Here is a 20,950-nt window from a genome sequence, read left to right as displayed (position 1 = left end):
ACCCGCAGGTGCAGGAGTGGCTGCAGCGTAAGCAGGCTGCGCGGCAGCAGCAGCGGCGGGAGGACCGAGCCAAGCGGAGGCTGAAGTTCCAGATGAAGCTGGAGGAGCGGGACCTGCGGATCGCCCGGATGCTGGAGTCCGACGAGAAGGTGGACCAGTGGATGCGGGAGAAGAGGAAGCTGCTCAGGAGGAAACCTCAGGTGGGCTTGTCTACCTTACCGTTCCCCTGATAGCATCCCAGGGCTCTAGCCAGCACCAGTTTTCAGTCAATTGCAGGAACTTTGTGGCATGTGATGGAAATTTTTTAAAAATCAGTCCGTCAACCTTGATAGACAAAATAGACCAAAATCTTGGGTAAAATCATAGAAAGGGCAACCAACAACCACTCTCAACCCAAGATCGATCTTGAACTTGAGCTGACAGGAAAAAAATATTGAGCTGACTAGAGCCTAGGTGATGGATCCTCTTTCTGTGCCAACTGTCAACCCTGTTGGGTTTTGTGGTTTCGAGTTCCTAAATCGTTCACTAATTTTCTTCCTTTCTCTGCCACAGAAGCCCAGAAAAGCCGTGGTGCAGCCGTCAGTGGTGCAGCAGGCGGAGACGGAGGTGACCACGCCCCTCGGCAACAGTAACCAGGGGCAACCAGATCTCCCCACCCTGGAGAAACAGGCCGCTCAGCTGGAGGAGAAACTGCTGAAGGACCTCGGCACAGAGACAGGGCAGGGCGACGCTAGCACCGGGTCAGCCAATGGGAAGGGGCAGGGCAACACTGGTTTAACCAATGGGAAGAGAGATGCTATTTCGACCAATGGGAAGGGGGATGCTATTTCGACCAATGGAAAGGTTGGAAACTCGACGACATCCCCAGCAGATGGGAAAGTCGCAGGCATGGATGATTTTGCGCGTCGGACGGTCCCTGCTGGTCGAGCGAGGACGGAAAACGGCGCCCAGCCGGCAGGCAGGGTTCCCGTCAGGCCGACGACAGCCCCTCCCAGGATCGGCAGCCCGACCAAGCGGCGCGGGAAGTCGCTTCAGCCAGCGTCAGCGCGGAGCCGTGGGTCTAAACCTTCCCCCGAGTCCCCGGGCACCACACCACGGAGCTCTGTATCACCACGGAGCACCGTGTCAGCGTCAGGATCGCCGCGGGACCCGATGAGAAACCTGAGCTACGACGAGTGGCTGCTGCACAAGCGGCAGGAGGACAGGCAGAGGAGGCGGCAGGTCAAGAAGCAGGAGGCAGACCCAGAGCTGCAGAGGTAACGTCCGCTCACATTACATGTTCCCTTCTCATGTCGATCTGCTGCCTCTCAAGCCTTCCTGTACTGACTACCCTCCTGATCCTGAGCTCCTCTAAAACCTTCTATCCTACCTCAACTCTTTATTGACAACTTTTAAATTAGTAACATCTTTTCACACCTTTCATTTCCAGTTTTTCGTCTTTTACTAAATTTACACTTTATTTCTACTCCACCCACCCCCATTCTGTAACTTCTTACAGTTTAACTAACTCCAGCCTTGATACATGATACATTTATGTCTTGGCTAAGGAAAAGAAGGTACCAAATGTATGTGGTCCCGTTTGTAGTCTGTAACTGTAAATCTGTGTGTTTCCCCCATGCAGCATTATCCCTGAGCTAGTCTGTAACATGTTTCTGTGTGTGCTCCATGTCTGTAAGTTACTAAGTGCACAGTGTGTATATTTGTGTGTGCTCCATATAACATTATCCTAGTGTGTAATGTGTACATGTATCTTTGTTTCCCCCCTGCAGCATCATCCCAGAGCTGGCCCGTCGGCGCGTGGACCGTGCCACCGCAGGGAAACAGAAGCTGGACACCGGCCTGAAGCAGAGGAAACAGGACAGCAGCAGGGAGAAACCAGCAGACGACCAGGTACGGATACAAGCTTCTTGTATCAGTACTGTTAGTTTGGCATAATTTGTGAAATTTCAATCGGAAGCCACATAATGAAAGAAAACTAGTTAAACTTGCTAGTTAAATTAAAAAAAGAATTTTATTTTTTACGGTACAATAATGATACTAGCCTCATTTATATAACACCAAGTGCAATTATAAAAGACTGCACAATCTATCCAGTTACTTGAGGATCTGTTTTCTTCTGTATCTCATTTCCAGAATCATCCCTAATCAAGACTGCTCAGTTTTTGTGTTTTTATCCCCAGATGTACTTTATGTCCGTTTTGTCCCGAGGAGAACAAACCCAGTTGCTTGAGTTACTGTTTTCTTCAGTATCTTATTACCTGGATGTCTATGAAGGTAAAAGACTGCACAGTAATATTTTTTATCCCTGGATGTTGACAGCAGTTTCCGTTTTGTCCCCAGGAGAACAAACCCAGGTTTGTGTGGCGGCTGAGAGACGACCCCACACTCGAGCGACCCTCGACGACCCAGCCGGGTTCCAGAAGCCCCACGACGACCCGGGCAGGCTCCAGAAGCCCCAGCCCGGGTAAGAAATCCCCCGTAAGACCCTCCAGTCCGGGTAAGAAGTCCCCTGCGAGACCCTCCAGCCCCCTGAAGGAGCCGGCGTTCTACCGGCGGCAGCGGTTCTCACGAGAAAAGATGCAGCTTTATTCTCAGAGGCCGGAGCCGCAGGGCAGCGACTGTCCGGACATCACCACGCACGATAACGACCAATCACGGGGCAGCATCCACACAGCCGACCAATCACAGGACAGCCTCTACACAGCCGACCAATCAAAGGCTAGCCTCCACACAGCCGACCAATCACAGGGCAGCCTCCACACTGCTGACCAATCAGAGAAGGGAACCACTGAAGCAGTTGTCGACCAATCAGAGAAGGGAACCACTGAAGTAGAAGTTATTGACCAACCAGATGAGAAAAAGGTTGACCAATCGGAGAGTGCAACTGTCAAGGCAGATAGCCAATCGCTGAGTAAGACTGGATCCAACCAATCAGCACCAGCCTGTAAGACAGCTGGCCAATCAGTGAACAGGTTGTTTGCAGCGTTGGGCATTTCGGATGAGATTGAGGAGAATATTGAGTCAGAAAGTGAGAGTGAGGATGAGGAGAGACTTTCTCCCTCGCAGACCTTCATCACTACTGTGGGAGACACTGGGGAGGGCCGTGGGTAGGCTGGGCGGTTTCAAATCTAGTTCTGTGCCTGAATGGGTTAGGGTTTCGATCAGGCAAGATTCTGGATAGTCTCTATTGTGCCCAGAACTGTGCCTATCTAGTCCCATGCCTGAATGGGTTGGGGTTAGGATCAGGCACGGTTCTGGATAGTGTCAACGTATCCAAAACCCTGCCTATCTAGTTCTATGCCTGAATGGGTTAGGGTTGGAGTCAGGCACGGTTCTGGATAGTCTCCACGTATCCAAGAACATAGATTTGCCCCAGGCACAGTTCTGGATAATCTGCGTGTATCTAGGAACATAGATTTGCCCCAGGCATGATTCTGGATAGTCTGCGTGTATACGAGAACATAGATTTGCCCCAGGCACGGTTCTTGAGTGGACTATCCAGAACCGCGCTGGAGCATGGTTCTGGACACAACAGTGGTGCAGTATTTTGCACTTCTGTTTCTGGAGCTGAGGGTTAAGGGTTTGAATCCCGTCTGTAGTCACTCAATTGACTTGCGGTACTAAAATATGCTGAAAGGGTTGCAGTCCTTTGAAAGGACATTCTAAGCCATTATATTTTCTATTCAACTTAGCAGAAAGAAAAGAGTAGATTAAATAATGTAGATACTGTCACAGTGTCTTTTCACATGTTCCCGTGGAAAAACAGCCCTCTGTAAGATAATATAATATATGAGGCATCTTTAATGATACATAATGTGTGAAAAAAAGCTTGTTGAATTATTCAGAGTGGAGCTGGAAGTTGTTGTACAGATCTGCTGCATAATGATATAGTTTGGCCTGCTTAGAAATGAGCTACATATATTAGAAGTTCTTTAGATGGAATATGGATGGATACTATATATATTTGCAGCTATAGAGCGACAGATTGGCTGCAAATCAAGGATACTTGAACTTAAACATAAGGATTTCAAGTCATCTATTACCTTATTATGAAATATGTAGTATAAAATGTATATGTTTAGTATATAAATATATATTTAGAAAGAAAGAAAGCTGTAATGTGTAAAGTGGCTCCTCCTTCGAGTGAACACCTGTGGATGTTGAAGATAATGTTATAATAATAATGTATATGAAATATACAAAATAGTTATATTATATGAGACAAAGTTACTGTCACTGCAAAGTATATTCTACAATCTGTTTATTTCATGCATATAAATGTAAGGTTTAAAGCTGTTGTTGAAACACTTGTGGACTTGTGGAATGTAGCTTGTCAGTTTTACACTGTTAATGTTGCTGCTTATGCACATTGCACATTGCACAATAGTAGAAACTGGACAGAGCTCTATGCTGTGTTGAACAATCATCTGTATTGATAGGATACTGTAAAAATTCAAACTGTCATTCAAACACTCAGCAGACAGTATAACTTTGTATTTTTCAGTTTTTAGTTCTACTCAGTTATGACAAAAGGCCATGGTTGAAAAATTGGTCTTAGTTTTCACACGCAGCATGTTACAGCTATTAGTTATGCATTGTTGATGTGTCTTGTACATATCATTAAGAAGATTAAACTATATTTCATCGTGCAAATTGTCCTTTACATTATTGACAAATTGTAATCATGTCAAAGCAGTATTATATGGTTTTGGTCAGCCTGCCTTATCTGAACTCCTTAACATCATTCAGACACCTGTTGTTGGGGCCCTTTAAATAAACATGGCGACGTCCCGCATTGTCCTGCAGTGATATATACCCACCTGTTGTTAGGCTACCTGCGATATTTTGGTTGCTATTACGTCATGGGACTTGCCATTGCTCCTCACTTCATAAACGCGTTGCTTTTACTATTTCTGCAAAATCTTGAGGTCGTCTCAAAAAGCATCTTCTGGGGCTTTAAGATTTTAAGTAACTCAAGATACCACCTTTTTTCCAACCTGGTGCATGAAGTACCCAAACGCTACTTATCCCGCCACCCCTCTGACTGAATGGATTGTTCCTTTGTCCTACCCTGCCTCCATGGCGGTGGCAGTGGAGGCATCTGGACTAGAACTGCTCGGCAAAACTCGCGTTCATCGAGTTTCATCTGTTCAGACCGCGCCGTCAAACCACCACAGGGACCAGCAAACTACCGGGATTCAGCCAGACCGACAGTAAATAGGTAAAACTGACATCAGCTGCAGCTTCGGGGTTGGAAACACAAGCTCGCTGAGGGCATTAAGGTTGGGGAAAAGCGGAACTTAGTTCAGGGTGAATTTGCACATTCTCGTCTGCTGCAGCTGAAGAGGTATGCCTGTCTGGATCAATTAACAACACGGGAACTTTGCAATAGCGAGTAAAACCCCAGAATTTGAATCATGAACATAAAAATGCCTTTTGCAAAACTTCAGTTTAGCGGTACTGAACGCCTTTTAACCAAACCGGAACAGGTAGTTTAACCGAGGACGTTATATTGTCCTTGGCATAGCTAATCATTCGAGACCAGCTGATACATATTGTCCTTGGGCAGGTGTCGATAATAATTTGTCCACCCTACACCAACATTTTGCACATGATGGAAGTTTTTTCGCTTTTCTACTTTTGCCTGCCGCGAGAAATGTCATAAACGTCTCATGATTTCCATACATAGACATAACTGTGTCTAATTAACCATATCTAGAACGGGGGGGGGGGTGCTAAAAGTACCTTTGATGTCGGATAGCGTCTGAAGGGCTTGCGCTAGAACCAGCAAACGTAATGACTTTATATAAAATATAGTTGGCAACAATTCAGTATCAGTCAAGATATTTTGTGTCGCCATGGCAACGGGTTTCAGCCTTTCTTTTGCAAAACTCAGTAATTTTCGTTTCAACAATAGACTGTTATGGGTTTTATGTCAAATTACACCTGGTTTCTAATGTTAATAACATGTAATGTAAGTTTATGTAATTTTTATCATTAAAAATGCATAATTTATGGTAATTTCATGACGTCAAAGATGGAAGATAGCTTAAATTTACATGACGTCATTTTATGACGTTCGGTCCGGATAGGGTTAAAGGTTAAGTTTCCATGTTTTCAGGTAACTACATAGCCGTTGCTATTACTTCTCTACGGGCAGAACAGTCAGCTGAGCGGGCAAAATGGCAGCGGCAGAACAGAGCGGGCATGCAGGTGAGGCCCTCAGCACGTCTCACGTCAATACTGCATTCTTAGGCTAATAGTTCCACCGGATCGTTGATCTGGTGGTATGCCACTTGACAAAGTTCTCTAAAAGGCGTCCAATAGACAAGATTTCTGCTAAGATCACAAAACTCGCTTATTACAAAAGAATATTCCAGAGAAGCCATTGCTTCAAAAGAATACGTCAGACCCTCCACTTATGTGCGTCGAAACACTAGATAGATGTTTAGACCTCTTAGATACCTGTTCCTTTGAAATGAGCCTTCAGGCAAGAGTTTGCGGTTGATATGTTTGATAATTTATATAATGTCTGTGTAATATTCGAACTTCAGGTGATGAAACATGCCACTTTTTGGCTATTACGTATTTGTGTTATGATCCAGGAAACTGAGACACACGCGAAGAGAGGACACGCGATTTAAGCGTTGCTACTGAAGGGGATTACAGGACTTGTAGTCAGTATTGATGACCTAGCACCATAGTACTAATGATGTCAACTTTGTTTTCTGCCGATTGCAGATGTTCGAAAGCACTTCTTTCTCGTCAAGGAAAATGTGAGCTCAGACTGGAAGGACCTGGCCTTCCATCTCGGGTTCGGGCGAGCGGACACCGACAACATTGCAGGGAGGAACCGGGATGACAAGTCCCGCTGTATGGACCTGTTGGAGGAATGGCTCAAGCGGAACGGGGAGAGAGCCACCATAGAGGTCCTGGTGGAGGCTCTGTCTGAGGCAAACTTGCAGAGTACTGTGGACAAACTGAAGAAAATGACAATATCTGGTACTACCTTAAGTTTGTCTTATTCAAATTCGGACCAAGACAATAAAAAGAATTTTCTTTAACTTGTTTTGTCACTGCAATTTTAAGCTTTTTTTTCAGAATTGAAGCTTTGGTCAGAACAAAAATGTTAAATTGTGTTTCTAGTGTCGGACGCAGCCCAGCCACAGGGTAGCCAGCGGGAGAGCAACAAGGACAGTGGGGGCCAGGTGGAGCAGGGTTTGCAAATAAAACGTAAGATATTCTTTTCATTTTCGTTACGTATTTTTTTCCTATTATCGTCTTTAAAAAGTCTTTAGATCTGTGGTGTTTGTCCTTGGCGGCAACATATATTGCCCTTCTTCTTTATCTTTTAAAAGTCAGGCACCATGTCAAAGTTTTCCTAATATAAAAGGTAGTTAACACTTCCGGTTTCCCTTTTTTAGTCTTATACTTATATCTCGTGTTTTCATTCTGAACTTAGATACATCTGTACTTGTTATTGTTACGAGTTAGCAATACTAAGTAAAGTCTTTACAATGTTTAAAAAGGTGGTGTATCTTTGATTCCAGGTGTGTTCCAGGAATCTGTGAAGGGATTCTATGAGATGAAGCTGACGAAATTCAAACCTCTGATCTGGAACGACAACTTCACTCTTACCCTTGGTGATATTTTTACCGAGTTAGAGTTGATAGGGACAAGGCAAAAGATGCAAGAAGGTAACAGAAAGTTACATTCGCTAGACGACTTGTTCAAGCCAGATGTCACAGGGCTGTCCACAGTACCAAGGTGCATTCTGATTGAGGGTGAAGCTGGAGGGGGGAAGACAACGTTTCTGTCCAAAGAAGCCCTAGATGCCGTCTCACAGAAAACAGAGCTGGGCAGACGGCACGACATCGTCCTGTTGATCCGACTCCGGGAGGTGAGAGAGGGGGAGACCGTAGAGGAGATGGTGTGTGACCAGTGCGTTCCTGAAACAACTGAAGGTGTTGATGTACAGTCCATCAGAGCAATCCTACAGAGGAACGAGTCCCGTGTGCTCTTCCTCCTAGATGGGTATGATGAGCTGCGGCCTGAGGCCAGGGCGGCCGGGCAGGCCATTCCCAAACTGCTGTCTGGTAAGATGTACCCAAAGAGCACGATTGTGATCACCTCCCGACCCTCAGCAGGAGTGCAGCAGTACACCCAGCCAGACTGCCACGTACACATCATGGGCTTCTCTCCTGAACACATGGAAAAATATGTGCGGCAATATTTCAGCATCACTGAAAACTCAGATGTGGCAAATGGTCTCATCACTATCCTCAAGGAAAAGCAGCCCGTTACTGACTTGATCCTCACGCCGATTTTCCTGATGTTGGTGTGCCTGCTGTGGGAGGAGAATCCAGACTTGGTCTCTCAGGGAACAATGACGGGAGTTTACAGCGACCTGCTGACGTGTCTGTGTAGGAAGCACTGCAAGCGGGAAGGAGTGGACATGCCAACAGACGGGCTACCTGGAGACATCGCTGCTTCATTGCTGCAGCTCGGCAAGCTGGCGCTAGGGGCTCTGCTGAGGAACGAGACCCTACTAGACATTGGATCATTACCACCGCGTGAGTGGGATTGGGAGCTGCCGCTAAAGCTTGGTGTAGTGTCCTTTGAGGTGTCTGCCTCTAAACTGCATCCCAGGAAACAGCTGAACTTCTCTCACAAAACGATGCAGGAGTTCCTGGCCGGAAGATATCTCGCTCACGCTCTGGCGAATCAAGACATCGTTGGGCTGCTGCAGCTACCCTCTATAAGAAAGGCAATTGAACTCAGAACCCTGCTTCAGTTCACGTGTGGCTGTGCCTCACAGGCTGCGCAAGTTGTGTTGGAAGAGCTGATCAGTCTGAGCAGGAAAGAGTTCGCGGATTTACGCCCAGAGCACCTTGTCAGGCCAGGTTGGCTGTTGCCAGAGCCAGTATCGGATCGGATGTTCGGACTCGCTGAAACGTACAGGCAGTTCGGTCTGCTCTGTCTGGACATCCTCAGTGAACGAAAAGAGTTAGCCGTGTTGAACAAAGTCAGAAAAGCTATGCCGATTTTCGTCCTATGGCACTTCACCAACAGAAAACGACAAACTGCCTTTAGGTATTACTTAGACAACATCCAGTCATTGGAACTTCCTGAGAGAATGATGCTCAGGACAGTTCATCTCAATATACCTTTAGGTCAGTACATGGAGGAGACATTCATTTCCCCAATTCCAGGTCTTCGGTTGGACCTTAGTTCAGCCATGAAGCCATTACCACCTGAACAGGCAGCCAGGTTGATTTCCGCACTGAAGAATGTCCCTGATATGAGGGCTCTGGATCTCACAAGCACAAGTGTGACGCCTTCATCACTCCAGCCACTAGTGCGGGGATTCCAACACATTCCCCTACTAGAAGAGCTGGATGTTTCTTGCAGTAGGGAATTCCGTGATGTTGGGGTTATCCAGTTGAGTCGTTGGCTGACCATTGTTCCACACCTGGCTGTACTGCGCCTCAGTGCCGTCTACATGTCATGGATAGGCATGATTTTCCTGGCAATCCACCTGCCCAAGCTAGCGGGACTGAGGGAACTGGACATAAGTGTAAATACTATCGGTAACGCCGGGCTGGTGCCTCTTGCCGCCATCCTCCCCACCCTCACAAACATGCAGGTGCTGATCTTGTGGCAGATCGGTATCAGCTCCGCAGGCGTGCGCACACTGGTCCCTGCACTGAGGAAACTACACGGACTGATCAAGCTGGATGTCAGTGACAATCCGGCCATAGGAGACATCGGGCTGGAACGCCTTACTGAAAGTCTCTTCCACCTCATGGCTATGAGGGTGCTGGGTCTAAGAGAAATAGGTATTAGCGATAAAGGAATATCATCCCTGGTCAAAGTTCTGCCTCACCTGGTGCAATTACAGGTGTTGGATGTGGGATTTAATAACATTGGGGACTCCGGGATTGTCTCGCTGGTGCAAACACTCTGCCAGACAAGCAATGTGAACACGAAGCACACACCACCTGGTGACAAGAGTCTGACCAACTCCAAGTTGCGTGAGCTACACATGGGGTACAACAGTGGAGTGACAGGAGTCGGACTGGGGAGGGTCGTGAAGCTTCTGTACGCACTGCCAGGACTGACCAAGCTGGACATGTCTGGTTGCCGCTTATCACATCACGTACATGCATACCTGCGCGACACCGCTGCCATGGATCTGGCTCAGGCCCTGCCCAGACTCCCTGCCTTGGAGTGGCTGGTTCTAAGGAACATCTGCATGGATTCTGCAGGATTCCGGGCTGTCGTGCGGGCTGCTGAGGAGCACGGTACACCGTGGAGACTGTCGTAAGTCTCGTCTGGTTTAGCTGACATGTCAAATCAGTTTGTTTGTTTGTTTGTTTGTTTGTTTCTTTGATTTAGTACGTGATACCGAAAGAAACAGATTATTTCAGACAGTTACAACAATTTCTCTATCCTTTCGTCATTTAGAAGATCACCAAAAGACTACGTTCCTACTAAGATCACAAAACCCACTAATTATGCAGAATGTGGGACTATTCATTATCCACTGCCTTCAAAGAAGTCGAACCCCATAATAGCTAGCGTAGTAGTAGTAGTAGAAGTAGAAGTTTTTTTTCCAGACAGTTGTTACCTGTCTCCTGTTACTGTATTGCAATGAGTATTATACTTGATTGTAAAAGCAATCAGCCTTCGGGCATGATTTTGCGAATAAAGTTTCTATAATGTACCCATTATTTCGATTTCACTAATTTTAAAAAAACAGAATTGGTAATTAGACCACAACTGTTGAAAATACAACGCTTACATGACTTTTATGAGATATCCATTCTTTGATCTACAGGTACCACAAGAGTGGGCTTCCCTCGGAAGTGGACACAAGCACCAGATGCCTGGACTTGGAAAATACCAATTCTCCAAGGGTTCGGATCAGAGCGACGTCACCATTTAGGACAATGCGCATGTATATGATTTAAGTTACAAGAAAATACCATTAGTCGGAATCAAACTTGACGTGTATTTTATTTTATCAAAAGTTTGGAAACTATGGATATGAATCACACATCTACGGATTCATAAAGTACACCGGCATGTTGAGCGTAGGGCATTATATTAATTGTGAAACCACAAACAAAATACATCATAGACGATCTCTACTGAAGTTACAGACGTGTAGTTTTGCAGTTGACCTGATCTATAATTTGAACAAATGTTCTCAAAATGTTATTTCACGATGTTTTTAGAATGCCTAGTTTACGTCCATACATTTCACTGTTTGCTATAGTATAGAGTTTTCTACTCACATGGCGTATGTTTTGCTAATTGCTTGAAACTGGAAGTTGTCAAGTGAATTGAATGTGCATAATGTAGAGTCTGGTAGAGTTCCACAATACCTTTAAATGTATTCAGATAATACACATCTATGTTACGTCATCCCCCTGCCTATCTTTATATGTTAAGTTTATTTTTTCAAACATTTTATTTCTCTAATGACGTAGCGAAAATACATAACGCCCAATGAAACGTAGATGATTTAATTGACTGTAGTTTTCTCGTAGGTCTGCCTTTAACTTCAGTTTTCCTGTCCGTTACGGTATGGGCGTGTGGTTAAAAAGCAGTTTGTAAATTCTTTTTGGTGCAGTTTTCCCAAGTTTGTATACTCACTAACCGTCTGAATGCCAAAAAAAGTGTGGAAGTGAAAAAAAAAGATGTCAGGAAAAAAAATGTCTGTGATGGTTGCCTGTGAGGGGCTCTCCGGAGCTCCTGGTGTGGGTTAGGGGTAGGGAGATGCCAATGAAATGCACTTCACATTACATGTAGTTTTCTGGTAAAGCGGTTTTAAAGTTTTTGCTGTTGTTTATGTACACTAATCAAGCGTTTGAAAGCTATAAAGCGTGGAGATGAAAACCATTCTGTCAGAAAACTGTCCCTTACAGTTGGCTGTGATGTTTCCTGCCTGTGTACGGATGGTATCACGTTGTTACTTCAGCAGTTTGACAATAACGTAACCAGGCCCCGCGTTGGTTCCATTCTGGCCACTTGCGTCTGTGCCGGCATTGAAGGACCCTCCCCCTCCTCCGCACTCGCAATGTCCCATTGGACCCCTCCCCCCTCCCGGAGTACCCCCCTCCTCCACCCGACCCAGAACCCCCCTCCGTGGGCCCCACCCCCTGCTCGAACCCCCCAGATGCCTTATAATACAGCCCACTCCCTCCCTGCCCCCCGTTCACAAACGCGTACCCCCCCTCCCCGCCGCTTGTCCGGGACCCTCGCACAAACTGCCACCCGCTGCCGCCGTTAGTGTAAAACCCGCCTCCGCCCCCACCTAGCTTCCCCGTCCCTTCCGTCGCTCCGTGCCCGTCGGTACCCCCCGCGAAGTACTCATCATTCGAGTTTCCCGCTCTCAGCATCGCGCCCCTGTAGCTGGTCTGCCCTGACGTCAGCGTCGTCCCGTCGCACGACACGTATCGCCGGTCCAGCCAGGCAATGCCCCCTCCCCCTCCCGCGATGATGAGGGGGAAGTTGTTAAACCTCGCCACGAACGTCCCGCCGCCTCCTCCTGCAGAGAACCCGGCAGCTGTCTCCGCGCCCTCCTGCCCGACTAGAACCTTCAGCACCTCCCCTGTGGGCGGGAAGACGAAAACTTTCGTCGGTGAAGATTAGACATCTACATGTATTATCAAAAACTTAAACTGTTCTCCAACTCAAAAATTGACTCACCAGAAATTTTTGCGTTGGAGAACGAACAGTTTAAGTTTTTCATAATGTAATTTACCAACTCAGATGAACTTTTTGCTGATTAGACGTCCAGCTGATAAGATACGCCAAAAAGCAGTTACTCAAGCAGCTGGATATGATTTTGGAAACGGCCAGACGTTTCAGGTAGCATCCACTACCTTTTGTCAGTGACACTGTCATTGTATCATCCAGGTAATAACATACGCCAAGCTAACAGTTACAAGCAACTGGATATGGTTTTTGAACCGGTCAGACGTTTAAATTGTTCGTACTGATGCTTTTTTTTTTTACAAGTCTTCAGTGTCACCGACGAAAGGTATTGGATGATACCTGAAATGTCTGACCGTTTCCTGATCATATCCAGTTTCTTGAGTAACTGTTTTTTTTTTGGCGTACAATAACAACTACAATACTGAGATAATGAAGAGTGTTGTACCTTTGGTAAGGTGGAAGGTTCCGCCCATCCAGGCGCCGTGGCCGCGAGCGGAGGCGTTCACCGTCTGACTGTCCACTCCTCCCGCAGCACCTGTCACGGGCACGTTACGCGGTACGTTATTTTTTTTTTTATATATTCCAACATATAATCACACGACGTGGTGACGGCACACTCAAGTTTTTTCAACTTATATTAATGCCGCCACCAACACAGGTGACAATACAGTACTCAATTTCACCTGAGCGAAGTGAAGAAAGTCGTGTAAAGTGCCTTTCCAAGGGCACAAGATCGGTGGCATGTCAGGACTCGAACTTGGGACCTCTTGGTTCAGAGTCGAGCCCGCTGCCGCTACGCCACACGACCACACTACCGCGGCACGTTAAAGAACCCTCCACACTTATTCAAAATTGAAGGGGACCTTCTAGGTGTAAGTGGTTCAAACCTTACAGTCCTATGACCGCACAAGTGGTAGTATTGAGGTCAGCGCCGAATGGCGGGCAGCCGCTCCAGACCCTTGTGATTAAGCCCCTATAACTGTAAGCTCCTCACAATTCAGCCCTTGGCTACAAGGAGAGAGTAGCTGGCCCATAAGACAGCAAAGAGATTTCAAACCTCCGGGAAGTGCCTGCGGAAAATTTATAAAACTTGCTTTTACCTGCCACTTCAATCCTGTAGTCTCCCGTCTCAGGCACGGTGAAGAGCTGGATCCCGTCCTGTAAGGTCACCAGCTTCTCGTGGTCCTGTCCGCGGTAGTGGGCACCCAGGCTGGTCGGGCCTGCACGGCCGGTCGCACCGAGGGTGGTGAACGTGGCAGTCACGAAGCCAGCGTCTAAAAGGTGACAAATTGCTTATATCAATTAACATAGATGAATGACAGAAGACGACAGGGTAATAAACATTAACAGAATTCGGCAGACGGTAATCAGCATATGGTGAAGTGATGTTCTTGTATGTACGGGTAGATCCTTGAGAGGCTAGTTATAACGTACCCTTTAGGCTGTTCAGGGTAGTTGGCGGGTCGCTGGAAGCGTCGCTACCGGGCTGGTCCGGCCGAGGCCGAGCGGCCTCCCCGGTCTCCCTGGTCCCGGGTCGCCCCCAGGTCTCCCCGGGTTGCTGCCAGGTCTCCCCGGTCCCGCCCCCGGGTTGCTGCCAGGTCTTCCCGGACACGCCCCCGGGTTGGCCCCAGGTCTTACCGGGTTGCTCCCCGGTCTTCCCGTCCCCGGGTTTCTGCCAGGTGTCCCCTGTCACGCCCAACTCTCCTGCGGGGAGCCGAAGAAACGGCGGAACCTCCTTCGGGACGGTGAGGTTTTCCTCTGCCCGGCTCGGCTGTCGGGGGGGCTGGCTGCTGGGCTGGTAACCTGTTCGGATAGAGGACGGTATCACTTAATTACTAATCTAATTTCTAAATGATTTTGCTCTTAACTTTGTAAATGTCTCTTGATGTATCTTGTGCAATTTGTATATGGAATAGTTTAATGTTCAAATATGAATGAGCAAAATTCAAATTTGACTATGCTAAATGTACCTGTGATGTAGATGACCAGGGCCAGGTTGACTCACCTGTGATGTAGATGACCAGGGCCAGGTTGACTCACCTGTGATGTAGATGACTCACCTGTGATGTAGATGACTCACCTGTGATGTAGATGACTCACCTGTGATGTAGATGACTCACCTGTGATGTAGATGACTCACCTGTGATGTAGATGACTCACCTGTGATGTAGATGACTCACCTGTGATGTAGATGACTCACCTGTGATGTAGATGACCAGGGCCAGGTTGACCAGGTACATCAGACCCAGGGTGATCGACAGTTTCCGGAAGCCTTTCTCCAGGGCTGGTATGACCATATATGGGGGAAAATAATATCATATGTTACCATGGAAACCCGTCCGTAATCAACTTGATGATGATGATGATGGGTGACGTCATTAACAGACGATCAAATACAACCGGTTTATAGTAGACGATAGTGGATCTAAAGCATCTTTACCTCAGTGCAAGGAAGTTTTAGTCTCCACCAGACTCTTTTGCAGGCTGAATAGGTAGTGGAAATCGGGCTAAAAGAATGTAGCTGACCAGGGGAGTTGACCGGCCATCGAGGGTCTAGTTTGCCTGCATAGAACTGCACCATCTATAATAGAACTAATGCTGCCAAACTCCCCTGGTATGCTCTTTTTCTTGTTTGCCTTTTTTTGATCCATCAGTAGAAAAAAAGTCAAGTGTCGTTATTCCTAAACGGAATGATTGGCTGAACATCCGATGAGCTTAACCATTTCAAAGTCAACTAGAGAGTAAACTTTAAGACATAAGTTCTGCGTGGGGAAAGTAGTTTTGTTGCGAACCAGACTAATCATGAAGTTTTCTGCAGACATCTCCCACGCATAACTCCTGCAGTTGTTTGTCTGATTTCCAAAGGTTAAGATTGTATAAATACAAATCGAATGTTTGTATGTCTGAGAATGAGACAAATCACAAGCCTCCCCCGCGCAGTTACCGCCTCTTCAGTCTGAGCGCCAAACGTCGCCGGAAAGACGCACGACGGGCAGCAGACCAATCTTGTTGGTGCAAACCGCCTCCAGGCGTAAAACACACGGTTGTTACAATAAGCTGATTTTGTTTCTCCTTTTTTTTTCTATTTCCCTGTCTCGCTTATATGTTTAAGTTCAGTTGACTTTATGTACTTTTGAGTTGACGTTGTGTACTTTTCACTTTTATGTACCAATTATGTTATGTACAACATTGTAATAAGTTCTTCATCTGATGTATCCAGTTTGACCTTTGATTTTGGACTTGGATTTATGTTTCTATGATTTCTGTACTTATTTTTATATTTATGTTCTTCATTCACTCATTCATTCATTCATTCATTCATTCATTCACACAAGTTTTGTATGAATAGATAAGGAAGGAGACAACTTACCCGTCATGCGTTGGTACAGGCGTTTGAGAATCCCAGAATCCCCTGCGGCAAGAACATCTGCTTCAACCGGAGGCTGCTCAGAACCTGCAACATTTACAACCAGTCAAACTGCAACATTTACAACCATCAAACTGCTACATTTACAACCATCAAACTGCAACATTTACAACCAGTCAAACTGCGACATTTACAACCATCAAACTGCAACATTTACAACCATCAAATGCAACATTTAATTTTACAACCAGTCAGTAAAACATCTAACTGCAACATTTACAACCAATAAAATCAATACAACCAATACAACCAATAAAACACCAGGCTAGGGCATATTTGTGTTAATAAAACCATTAGAGGTACCAGTTTGGACTGGACTAAACAAAACTTGTTAAATTGTTATGTTCACAATAGAAGAAGAACTTTATTGCACGACAATTGTACAGGGTACATTGTATGGCAAATAGGTAACAATAAGTAGCATAGTAAAATAGATAGGTATAGAATAAAACTTGATATACAAAACTGTTTAAATGTCCAAATCAAGTATTTACAATTATGATTAAAATGGTACTAGATAAATATAATAACGTAAAGTATTGTTTAGACCAGTACAAACTGGAAGAGTCTTTACCAGCAAATTCTAACAATAACGTTACATGGTAAAGACAGGCTAGGCAGCGGCTGCAGTGTTATGCATGTGTATTAAGCTTTTGGCTTTGGGCGAGCACAATATAATAAATAGGCTGTAACACGGCTGTCCTTACCTTCTCCGCCTTCACGAGCGGTCTTCATCCCTTCTGAAGCATCAACTTTCAAAGTCATGTACCTCGGCTGGTCACCTGACAGGGTGGGAAACGATTATGTTTTATACCGGCAAGCTCTGTACCGTGTGTGGGCATTGAGACTCAACGTCTAGATATTCATAGTATTTCTCGATCATTCATGCGTATAGTTCACATTTTTTGGCCATGTTGGAAGTCACACAGGCACTAAAATGATTCAAGTTAAAACTTTTGGTCCAACACAAAAAATTCTCTCACCTAGACCTTTCGACTAGTCACTCCGGTCTTCCTCAGTAGACTGACTCAGTGAAGCTCTAGGTGAGAGAATTTTTGTGTTGGACCAAAAGTTTTAACTTTACACAGATGAACTTTCATGATAGGCGCTAAATTTATTGATTGTAAGAATGAGTGTAGCACCTTAACAGATTACAATAGAACTTTAAGTTATCTTTGTCAGCTGTATCATCTTTCAGGGTCAGGTACTCGGTATTTAGTTACCTTTGTTGCCTGTATCATCTTTTAGAGTCAGGTGTTTAGTTACCTTTGGCTCTGTCAGCTGTATCATTTCTTAGAGTCAGGTACTCCGGCTCGTCTTCCGACGCGTCTGCTAAAGATAACAGATGATACGGGGGAGATGTTCCATCAGCTTTTACGTTATCATAGTTTTCGTACTAATTGATGCAGAAACACCGCGACAGAAATTTAGTTCTCAAAATAAAATGTTTCGGAATGCTTTTTGCTCACATGGGCACAATATGCATTATTTTAAACGTATTCCTGTATATTTTTTCATTGAAGAAAGAAAACCTTTATTGGCACAACAAAAGTACCACGATTTTAGTATGTTTTCCGACGCATGAACTTGCCTCACCTGCGGCGCGTTCGTAGATGACGTTTTCGGCGTCGGCCAGATCACCTGACGGGTTGACGTAAACCGGTTCTCCGCGTGCGTCGTTCGGCGTCACGTACGCCGGGTCCTCACCTGACGTGCGGCCAGGTGGGAAACGTCAAACACGCGAACAACTGAACGTAAAACCAACCCTCACTAGTGACCACCTCTACGTAAGGACCACCTGGCCATTGATATACAGTGTAAATGTACTTATTACACAATCTGCGAAATAGAAAAGAAATGAAACGATGTATCTCTGTCTTACTCTCCAAGCAGAGGTTTGGGTTTTAGCCTATTTTGTGCGAGTTTTGAGCTTTTTTTTACCAAACTGTCTTTTTGCACTGTTTTTTTTTTACGCAAACACAGAACGTCTGATAAAAAGCCTAAAACAGGCACAAAAAAGCCAAAACCCAAACCTTTGCTTGGAGAGTAGCCTTACCTTGCATGGAAGCCTTACCTCGCGGGAGGGCCTTCTGCCGGGGCATGGCTACTGTCCGTCGGGCTTGTGAACAGCAGGCACAGCAGGTACGGATATAGCCGGCGGGTTTATGAACCGGGCGGCACCTGGCACAGAAGTACGGAGTCTGCTAATGCCAAACACGAGTTTGCTCAACACAGGGAGTCGCATGCCGACTTATACACGTCTCCAGCCCCCGGTTGTGTCCGTCGCACTTTACAAATGAATATGCCGAATGAATATGCCTGGGTTCCGGGAATTATGACGCACCGTCTCCCTCCCGGTTTGTAGAAAGGTCACTTTTATATATATTTAGGGCTCTTGTTTTTCATATTTCGAAATCCCTCGGGCCTTAACAATAGCAAGTATATTTTTTGCGTTTTTCTGTCTGGCGCAACTTCGCTAAAAGGACCGGGATGGCTGAAACAATCTTTCTCTTCTTTCATTTTGAGGCAGCCGCCTACAACTAGCTGAAGATTATCATGAAAGTTCATCTGTGTTGGTAGTTACATGCTTAGAGTTAAAAGTTTGGATCCAACACAAAAATTCTCTCACCTAGAGCTTTCGACCAGTCACTCTGGTCTTCCTCAGTAGACTGACCAAGTGAGGCTTGTCACGTGGCTTCTTTGGGTCAAAGGTATCTGGTAGATGATGTCGGCCACCCTCACGGTTAAGCGAAGGGTGATGGGCCCCGATGTATATAGCCTCCTTCAGGAAATAGTCTTGTCCAGTGTCCAAAATCCTTACTTAGCTGAAGATTCTGCTGCCTTTTTATGAGATGGGGTTGGCCAGGCCTCATGGTCGTGGGCATTAACACAAAACCCAATGGAGGAACGCACAAAGTTAATTGTACAATATTCCTTTCCATTCAGAAAAGAAGCCTTTATACTGTACGAAGTGCTAGTACTGCGTGTCGCTACAGAAAGGCTGTACTCGGTCGGCTGACACACTGCGACACGCAATAGCATCAGGATTAACTAAGGGTCGTAGGTCAAAAATGACGTAGGCAAAAACATGGCTGACAAAAACGACAAGATTCTCCCGAAAATGTTTTGACTTTAAACTCGCGGATTGTCACCGTTACAGGGTCTGTCTTGTAGAGCTGATTTTCTGAAGTGATCAGGTAAGACTTTCGGCTACGTTTGGTGACGTGGGATGTTTGATACCGAGTATATTTCCGGGTTTACTGCCGTTTTGTGTGAGGTTGTTTTCGGCCTTTATGTAATCTCCAAGCAGATACGCCATAAACATTAGTTCGTGCTGACATGATTTTCTGACAACTCTCCAGTGTCACTGACGAAGGTAGTGGATGCTACCTGAAATGTCTGACCGTCTCCAAATCAAATCATATTTGAGTAACTGTTTTTTGGCATATCTTATTACTTAGTACCTGGATGTCTACTACTAGTAACCGGTTATGTGTGACATAGTTTTTGCCCTATGGTATGACTACACATAATATTTGGGCCGTTCAAAAAAATAAATGTGGGGGGGGGGGGGGCTCGGTCACTGAATGACATCCAGTAAATTTCTAGCGGGGACCAATCAGAGGGCTGCTGAATAATTTGAATAATTTATTAAGGCCCACGGACGCGGTTCTTTCACTTGTAAAGTAGCCAATTACCACCGGGCCGGTGGCACACGATGGGCGAAAACATGTATTTCACACCCATTGTACGTCGACATAAAGCGCTTATACATTACAAAGAGAATTTTCGTAGGACTGCCATTACTTTAGTTTGCAGCATGTGTACTGAGAACGAGTATCTTCATAATTCTGCTGGCTGTTTGTAGGAGAACGGCAGAATAAAACAGTTTTCAATACCAACACGACTTAGCAGATAACACGTAATGAAGCCCACTTTTTACGCAGATTGTAGCACTACGTAATGCTACATAAACTAACAAGTAGATGTTTTAAGGAATTCACAGAAATGACAATGATAGATAATGTAACGCATATACATTATACAGCACAAAATAAAGAGTAGCAGTAATGTAGTCGTCTTTGGCCGGGTATAGCAAGTTATAGTACGTACATGTATCGGTTCAATCTTTAACGGGTAAGTTGACAGCAACAAGCAAGATATGCATAGGTTCTATTACTTTTGTAGCTCACGAGCTCACTTGCGTCTAGATTTGGGACGAACCCATGTTACTTTTTCGCCGCAGTTTTTCATGTAGTGGTTACTTCGACAGCCTTTCCGCTGACGCAAACATACTAGTTTGAGGTTCCACAGTTCTTACAACATTAGCGCTTGAAGTGGTGTTTTCCAAGTTTGTTGGTCTGGTGATGTGTTTGTTGGCTTGTTCATTTCCCTCCATTTTTGTGTTTGGCGGCCCGTCTTCGATGGTGGTTTGGGTTTGCTTCACAAATCTCGGCTTCGCTAAGATCAGTTCCTTCCCGTACGTAGTGGTCGCTCCATTAGCGCTAGTGCAGCCACATTTGAATGTGTTAAACTTAATGTCTACAGTCCCGTTTTGATTCGTTCATCAAAGTAGATTTTACTAAGGTATGACTTTACTAACTGATTGTGGAAGTACTAGTACTTAGTACTGATGTAAACAAGAAACAATATACGCGCTCTGATTGAGTTCATGGCATTTACATGAAACAAGATGCTAATAGCCGCTAGTCGGTGACGCGTCAGCAGCCCTATGATTGGTCCCCGCTAGAAATCTACTGGATGTCATATAGTGTACGACGGGGGGGGGGGGGGGTA

At 45.6% G+C, this 20,950-nt stretch overlaps 3 protein-coding genes across 3 annotated transcripts in view; 2 read left to right on the top strand and 1 right to left on the bottom strand.

The window, feature by feature from the left end:
* The window catches only part of LOC109481663 (serine/arginine repetitive matrix protein 2-like), a 17,676-nt gene extending 14,506 nt beyond the window's left edge, over positions 1-3,170 (top strand). The window contains exons 7-10 of the mRNA XM_019784241.1: positions 9-200; positions 553-1,256; positions 1,770-1,890; positions 2,341-3,170. Of these exons, the coding sequence (XP_019639800.1) occupies positions 9-200; positions 553-1,256; positions 1,770-1,890; positions 2,341-3,111 (1,788 nt within the window). The 3' untranslated portion in view covers positions 3,112-3,170. The remainder of the gene's footprint in view (positions 1-8; positions 201-552; positions 1,257-1,769; positions 1,891-2,340) is intronic.
* Positions 3,171-6,135: 2,965 nt separating this feature from the next.
* On the top strand, positions 6,136-11,294 carry LOC109481731 (NACHT, LRR and PYD domains-containing protein 12-like). Its single transcript, XM_019784319.1, has 5 exons — positions 6,136-6,213; positions 6,742-7,002; positions 7,147-7,233; positions 7,551-10,323; positions 10,841-11,294. The coding sequence occupies exons 1-5, from the start codon at positions 6,183-6,185 to the stop codon at positions 10,971-10,973; spliced, it is 3,285 nt and encodes a 1,094-aa protein (XP_019639878.1). The 5' UTR covers positions 6,136-6,182; the 3' UTR covers positions 10,974-11,294.
* Positions 11,295-11,977: 683 nt separating this feature from the next.
* LOC109481662 (WAG22 antigen-like) lies at positions 11,978-18,255 on the bottom strand. The gene is given in 10 exon segments (XM_019784240.1): positions 11,978-12,112; positions 12,114-12,619; positions 13,172-13,261; positions 13,827-14,000; positions 14,161-14,553; positions 14,927-15,010; positions 16,097-16,180; positions 16,861-16,935; positions 17,750-17,860; positions 18,210-18,255. Coding segments are annotated over 10 exon segments (1,698 nt in total).
* Positions 18,256-20,950: the final 2,695 nt, after the last annotated feature.

Source organism: Branchiostoma belcheri, unplaced genomic scaffold, assembly GCF_001625305.1.
Source record: "Branchiostoma belcheri isolate BF01 breed outbred unplaced genomic scaffold, Haploidv18h27 scaffold57, whole genome shotgun sequence".
Lineage (NCBI taxonomy): Eukaryota > Metazoa > Chordata > Leptocardii > Amphioxiformes > Branchiostomatidae > Branchiostoma > Branchiostoma belcheri.
Note: the sequence above shows the minus strand (reverse complement) of the source record. Positions and strands in the feature narration are given on the sequence as shown.

Excerpts from the sequence above, each read along its gene's own strand:
- LOC109481731 (XM_019784319.1), top strand. The coding sequence starts at position 6,183 with ATGGCAGCGGCAGAACAGAGCGGGCATGCAG. Across the intron at positions 6,214-6,741 it reads AGAACAGAGCGGGCATGCAG|ATGTTCGAAAGCACTTCTTT; the intron begins GTGAGGCCCTCA and ends TGCCGATTGCAG. Across the intron at positions 7,003-7,146 it reads GAAGAAAATGACAATATCTG|TGTCGGACGCAGCCCAGCCA; the intron begins GTACTACCTTAA and ends TTGTGTTTCTAG.